The sequence below is a fragment of the Phragmites australis genome, chromosome 10, assembly GCF_958298935.1.
Source record: "Phragmites australis chromosome 10, lpPhrAust1.1, whole genome shotgun sequence".
Classification (NCBI taxonomy): domain Eukaryota; kingdom Viridiplantae; phylum Streptophyta; class Magnoliopsida; order Poales; family Poaceae; genus Phragmites; species Phragmites australis.
The window spans coordinates 7,208,710-7,216,128 of NC_084930.1; the positions used below are offsets into that span (position 1 = coordinate 7,208,710).

General features: G+C 43.9%; 1 protein-coding gene across 1 annotated transcript; it reads right to left on the minus strand.

Annotated features, from left to right (window-relative positions):
• Nucleotides 1-1,314: 1,314 nt before the first annotated feature.
• LOC133883670 (uncharacterized) lies at nt 1,315-6,208 on the minus strand. Its single transcript, XM_062323043.1, has 4 exons — nt 6,094-6,208; nt 5,283-5,563; nt 4,364-4,602; nt 1,315-1,863 (listed from the first exon to the last, which is right to left on the minus strand). Exons 1-4 carry the CDS (start codon nt 6,141-6,143, stop codon nt 1,321-1,323), a joined length of 1,113 nt encoding a protein of 370 aa, XP_062179027.1. The 5' UTR covers nt 6,144-6,208; the 3' UTR covers nt 1,315-1,320.
• Between the last annotated feature and the right edge of the window lie 1,211 nt (nt 6,209-7,419).

Below are 7,419 nucleotides of genomic sequence, written 5' to 3' on the forward strand. Positions count from 1 at the left end.
CCAAAAATGTGCTCAAATGTGCTCAAATATACCCAAAATATGCACCAAAGTACAGTTAAACGAATTTTAAACGGTTAGAAACGACACGAAACTACGAATAAAAACGACAAAAACTATTTTTCTGGATTTAAACCTAATTTTTCTAGAAATAAAACTAATTTTATATGCAACAAAATATATTAAAAGCATTTATTTTATAAAAATATTTTTAAACTTATCAGAATTAATCTATATTTTCTAAAACTATTTTCCAAATTAAAACATTTATTCTAACATTTTTGAATAATTTTACACTAAAAAACATTAAATAATATTTACATAAATAAAAACAGAGTTAAAAACATATTAAAATATTTATCTATTTTCATAAATTATTTAAAAAAAATTGAATTACTGCACAACGATGATGTAAGCACGCTAACTAGGACTACCACGTTGCGAAACCACCACTACATCATCAAAACCACCGAGAAAAACCATTCTGAGGGTAAAATAGACTGTATTGATAGTTTAGGGAGTAATAGACGGGTTAAAAGTTTAATGTTATCTGAACAAACGTGATAGTTCGAGGGAGTAAAATTAACTTATTCTTTTTAAAAATAAATGATCTTCTGTTTCTTAAAAATCCTAAAACTTTTTTTACATGTTTCATAATACATGTACAATCCATTTTAATTGAATTCATCGAAAAATCCTATGTATAATTTAAACTATGTTTTAAAAAATATTTTATGATTTCTAACAATTATTAGAGTTTCAAATAAAATATCTAATAATATGTAACAATTCATTAATATTTTTCTTAGACGATAGACTAATTTTTAAAATTATTTTCAACACTAAGTTATAAATATAGCATTACACAGAAACTCACTTGTAATGGTATAAAGAGAATTCGCCCTATATATTTCTGCTTCTGTCTCTGCTCTCCTCCCGTGTCCCAAACTTTCTGGTTGTAAAACCATAAATTTCAGTTTTGTCATGAAACGGAACTGGGAAGCCGACTTATTTTTTATGGAAAAAGAATATTTCCGTGAGGCTGATCCCTGCACATGTATGATGCCAAAGGTCTATCTTCTGACTGCTGTTAAAGAAGCTGAATTGAAATGACAACCAAATCAAAAACCGGGTGCTGTGACGTATATAAAAGTAGCTTAAAACACATGAAGAGGCTTCTTCACAACTCAGAAATAGAGTTCAGGTTCAACAGTACTCAGGTCCAGGCTTCCAGCACAAAAGCAGTATGTAATTAAGTAAACATCCATCTAGCGCAAGATTAAATAACACGGCTAACATGTATGGATGAAACACACGAGGAATTCAAATAGTGGACCAAGTCACCTTCACCGAGAAAGAAGCTTGCTCAAGCTTTATCTGTCGAGTGACACATCCATGTAGCTTAGCTTTAAAGGAACGATAACGTTCAACATTATTGCTACCTACCCTGAACCTCAAAAACATCCGAGTACCCAACGTGACAGCAACCACAAACCTTCTTAGGCCCCGCGACTGACCAATAGAGCCATGAAAAAGCTGAACTTCTTCAAAGTCCTCCTTAATATAAACAAGGGAAGTTAGAGATAAACTGAAACCCCTCTGTACTTCTGATATGACAACTTCTATTGTGGCCTCCACTGCATGCTCAACATATGCTAAAGATATGTCAACTGCGCCACAATTACCAGTAATGCGATTTATGATTGGTTTCCATGGTCTTCGATGTCTGCATGCTATTGCTCCGTCAATCAGCTGCAGATCATCTTTCTCCTGCTCTCCATTCTTGATCCTCATGTCAAACTCTATTAGAACAGGGAATTCCATCTCGATGCCTCTCTTAGGGCCAGTCATTTCAATGAGAGAACCCTATAAAATAATTGTTATTACTTAATAGCCTTACATAGCAAAATAAGAAATATCTAAAGCTAGATACGATCCTTACTAGCCATGTGCCAACAGTTTCAAATAAATGATAGCATAAATTCTTAACTCCTAGAAAACAAAATAATTTGAGTCCTGCAAATGTACGTTGCATGCAAAAATCATTATGTTCAAATAAAACATAGTAAGACAACTGTAAGAAATCCATAATGCAAAGTTAATTAACAAATATGCATGTCGCACACAAAATTCACATCCTACCAACAGCCATATAAAATCCCAGCTTCATATAAGAAGCTTGGAGGCAAATGTATTTGAATACACAAATCCATCCACATCCACCCACATATGATCCTAAAGGTGGACTGGACACCAACTCAGACTATTTGTAGGAGCAAAGATGAAATTTCAATTATAAAAATAAGAAATCACCACAATCCAAAGGACTGGGAGAAAGGCTTTCTCAGGCTTGTGAGAACAACTACTTTCTGCCCCCCCCCCCCCCCCCGCCGAGTCTCCCCCCGAGCTTGGTGTCCACCTCTTCCTCATCGCCGGTGCCGGTGGCAACCTCGCATGTGGCAACGTCTCCCCCTCTCTCCCCGCTCACTCGCCCGTTCTAGCCTGGCGCCTCGAGCACGGGATGGACGAAAGCTCAGCGCTGGCGGCAGGAAACTCCCCTGTCGTCTTCGTCGCGTCGCTCACCGTCCGTGGTGCCTTACCATGTTGTTCCTCCGTCATCCGCCGCCCGGCCGTCAGCTTGAGAGGCTTGACGGCGCGCTCACCTTAGCGGAGCGGCCCGATCTTGCGGGCTTGCGCGTTGTCGCTTGGTGTGACCAGCCTCATGGCTTCCCTCGCGAGGTTGTGATGGAGGTGGCGGAGCCCATGCTGCAGTTCTCTAACAATCTTACGCCGTATATCATGGAGACCAGGTCCCTGCGGTACAACATTTCCATCCGCGTCGTCTCGCTTGCTGAGTTTCGTGTTCCTTCTTCCTCGAGTGGCGACGGCTCATTGCCTTCAGAGGATGGTGAGGGGGACTCCGATGGGGGATTCGCCAGTGGCATGGGCCGGGATGGTTTGCCCCGAGGGAGACGGTTATCGTTGCTGCCTCTGCCTGCTCCGACGTGCGGGGTCACCTCTGCGGCGAGCAGTCATCTCGTGGTGCGAGCTGGCAGTTTGAATGCCTCCCACCGCCATCAGCTTTCTCCTTGTCCTCAGGCGGCTGTGTGCGGGGTGTTCGCTGGGCGGTCGGTGTTCTCCCCTCGACCTCGGCGTCCGTGTGCATTCCCTTTGGTTCATTCAGCAGTTCGTCCTCCAAGCCTATGACAGTGCCCCCAGCGGTTTCTGTGGGACTGGGTCACGTGCCAACGCATTTCAGAATGTCAGCGCCTACAGCCACGGACCTACTGCCCTACTCGTTCCGTCCTGTGGTAAAGCCGCATTCCGAGGTCATGACCCTCTGACTGAGGAACTGACCTTTGGGTGCACGTTCGTGAGGTGTGTTTCCGGCCTCGAGACCGTGGAGCCCTCTTCCCAAGAAGGTCTGGTGCCCCACGCCAGCCCCCCTCCTATGCGCAGGCGACACATCGGCCTGGTCTACTCCAGGCGTTGTAGGGCGTTAAGGTTGCCCAGGACTTTGGGGACCGTCGCGTCTACTGCATCGGCTGCTGCTCCATGCATCGCTTTTGGTCCCCCTCCAGTTAGCCCATCCGTAGCGGGCCGCGACTGACGGCCTGTTTCTTCGCCTACGTCCAGGAATGATGGTAGCCCAATGCCACCATCGGGCCTCAGGCGGAGCTCCAGGCCGCGTTGTCAAACGGCCAATAGTGGCCGCTCTATTCGCCCTCCTCCTCAAGCAGTGTCTCAGGCTGAAGGCGTAGACGATTCGACTGGCCCTACGACCTCCAAGGGGCTGACGGTGAGGTCCTTCCTTCTGGGCCACCACCAGGGAGGTCCCCTCCCCCCTAGCAATTCCTCCCCGCAGGCAGGCGCGTGCTCCTGAGCGGACTCTTAGGAGGAGCGCTCGTTTGGCTTCCTAGCCCCGACTTGCCACCGTGCGGCCGTCCATGCGGGGTGAGTTCCTGTTGATGCGCCGGCTGGGTCTCATCAAGGACGGTGAGGCTAAGAGGTATTTCAAATCCAACGGCTGCGAGATCTTCTTTACATGCTACCATCAGTCTTCATGTAATATAAAAAATGTGCACATGAACAGCAAACTAGCCTATGCTTATATGTTAGAGAATAACTCTTAAAATAACGAAACCAAGGGCACAATTAATACAATATTTCTATTATCTATCGCATGTACACAATCCTCTATCCCAAGTTTTATCATTTAAAGGATCAAGTGGTTGTAAGATGCATCAGAAGAAATATTTAGGTTCAATCTCATTTCTTATATGCATGTGATAAGATCAGGCTTATATTGTAAAAAGGTCAACATAGGAGTAATTTACAATGATTGCAGATAAGTATAGAAGTGCACCTGCTGCACGATGATGGGATCATCCCTGCTATGATTTAAAACATAGTTAAGCATGGAATCCATTTCATCCCGAACTGCTATGTATCCATATAATTGTATTGAGCCACTGCTGATATGACTTTCGGCCAGCGTCAGTGAGATAAATTGCAACATGTGTTGTGGAAAATGGAACATGCAATTTTCTGGATCAGGTAAGCAACTTCTTGTGGCCTTCGAAAACATCATTGGCTCCAACCGAGCTTCACGAAAGATAACATATTATATAACAATTGTTACTTAATACAGTAGAGAAATTATTAATTATACTATAAAAAGAGTAAACCATTATTTGCCCCACGTATTGATGCTGAGTTGCAGAGAACCACTGTCTAAAGAATATTGTCAATTAACTCAATGTATGCATGGAAAAATGTCAAATGTTTCACAAAACCTGAGGCTGAATAAGTTTATGATCTTCCGTGTTTTCTTATAAATGGTTTTCCGATATTTGGACAAAATTAGGTAGGTCCAGTTATAACATAATCTTATAAAAACAAAGAAAACGGTGCAAATATAACCTCAAGACTTTACTTGAAGATATATCACGTACAAGCTTGAAGATATATCACGTACAAGAATTGCCAAATGTCCTAGGAAAAAGGGGGTAGTAGAAGCCGATATTGTGAATATATGCACAAATTCAATCTCGTCATTTGGATCAGTTTGGACGGCTCAAGTGTGATGCAAGAGTTCCCCACCCAACTAGACCAACTTTGGACCCAATCTAAATTGGCAAAATGCGTGTGATCATAGGGAACTCCCACATACAGACAATTAAGTCTGTGCATATATTCACCAATATAAACTTGTGCAACAAATACTCATTCAAGAAAATGGATATAAAACAGGGAAAAGGGATTTGATCATTTGGACGGCTTACTCTCGCTACGGTCAGTAATATCAGCATCAGACCATTCTTCCTGAAGATGCAAATTCTTGTATATGGCACCATCACGGTGGCTGCTATTTGTATAGATAAGCGGGAACCATATATCATCCGCCCTGGGATTGTTATCTGTGACCCCCTTGGTTGCCTTTGCTGCATCAATGCATTTGGTAGTGGCACAAGCGAACGGGATGAGCGAGTGCGGCTTACTCTGCTTCTTCTCACTTCTTCTTACTCCAATGTTGCGTTGCATGCTCCATGGTCTGTAAACAAATCTATCACAAAAGAACATAAAAGGTCAATCTTAGCATCCGGCTCAAATAAGATGTATGCTATCACAGTATAACCCGTCGGATTAAAATAGTAACCGTAGTAATACAAAAATCGAAAATGATTTCTATATTTCCAATTATGTAAGCAATTTTAATCCAACAAATATCAATTCCTTTCTGGGTGTTTTTTTTTGGGAAGGGAGAGTAGGGGCATCGTTTGGAGTAAAAAAAAATAAAAGAAACTTAGGGTATCTCCAATGTATGGAACTCAACCTGGTTCTAATGTGGGGTCCACAGTGATTTGATTTTACTTATAAAAATTACTACCTAACTGGTTCTGAACTAGAACCTGGTTTACACTGGACCCCACGTTATTGCCATATTGTGAGAGGAAGAGAGAGTATACTATTTTTTTATTCCCTGGAACCAGGTCTTATGCATGGGAGCGGGTTCTAGAACCAACTTCCACAGTGTCCAAATGTCGATTTGGATACATATTCGGAAGTAAGAAACGAACGAAGGCAAGAACAGACCGGGAAAGACGATCCAGATGTCGATTTGGATAGACTGACGCTAACGCCATGAGTGGAGCATCTGGAGGCCACCGGCGAGGAGGACCGGAGGGGACTCTGCGGTAGAGTCCAAGAATCGATTGTGAGAGTTTTTGCATCTCCACCGCCTCAGCAGTCCTACGGAATTGGCTGGGGACTGGGCGGCGCTATTTGCCCCGGGGGTGGGGACCCTAGACGACGTTAGCAGCTGACCTGGGTCGTTGTACGGGCCAGGCCCAACTAGGGACAGGAAGAAGCCTATCTGTCTTTTCTAATTTTTGTAGTTCTTATAAGAAACCTCGTCGCAAAAATCCTCAGTGCCACCAACAGGCATTCTTACCTTGTAATTGTACACGGCGTGGGAACCCTGAGCGAGCAGCGTTGTCACGTCACGCGCACCGCCCGAGGCCACCAGATTGGCGCAACAAGAGGCGCTTGGCCGTCCGATCCCATGGAGCCAGCTCCACCCTGGCCTTGACCAGGCTATGGTGTGGCTCCAGAGATGGCGCGTTGTAGCTCAAGACAGCGGGGTGGCTCACGCGCCGGGCTCCGCGTGGCTCGCGATGCTGGAGCCGTCCGAAACTGCGTGTGCGCCTCCTGCTAACTCGCCCTCGTGACTGCTTCCACACCATGTGTCTCTCCAATGTCATTAAAAGAGATGCATAGCATATTTGCCTAGAGTGACCCTGGGTTTAAAATATTGATCCATGGGAGGCAATGGAAGGTGAACACCGCATCGCACTTGGATCCATGGGAGGCAATGGAAGGTGAACACCGCATCGCACTTGGATCCTTGTCCTGCAAGATCTCTCAGTTGTGTCATAGTAAGCAGAAATTGACTATGCAAAATATAAATAATAAAATATGCAGAATTAAAATAATAATTAAAAGAAAACTATTTGTGAAATTGATCTAGGGTTTTAGCAATATAATAAAAAAGAGGTAACGGCACCACAATGCCATATAGCTAATGGTTCACGAGACTTAGATTGATCTACAAAGATAAATGATGGAAATAAACGGTGAATGTAGTAAATACAAATACTCAACACTTGGGCGGCACACCCTCATACTCAAATCATTCGGTTATCCCGTTCTGATGTGACGATTCTCCTTAGGCATTTGCAATTTCTCGCCTCGTGCCTCTTTTAAGAGATTTCTCCCGGATCAACGCATTAAGTGTGCTCGTTCTACCGTTACTCCCCTTAAGAGTTCTTCATCAGCCCAGGGGTCTCTTTCTCTCACTGAGTCCTAGCACCAACTTTGTCGTCTTCGCAATTGTTGCCTTCACCTATGTACCCAACCCCA

Excerpts from the sequence above, each read along its gene's own strand:
- LOC133883670 (XM_062323043.1), bottom strand. The coding sequence starts at position 6,143 with ATGGCGTTAGCGTCAGTCTATCCAAATCGACATCTGGATCGTCTTTCC. Across the intron at positions 5,564-6,093 it reads CATCTGGATCGTCTTTCCCG|ATTTGTTTACAGACCATGGA; the intron begins GTCTGTTCTTGC and ends CTTTTGTGATAG. Across the intron at positions 1,864-4,363 it reads ATCCCATCATCGTGCAGCAG|GGTTCTCTCATTGAAATGAC; the intron begins GTGCACTTCTAT and ends ATTATTTTATAG.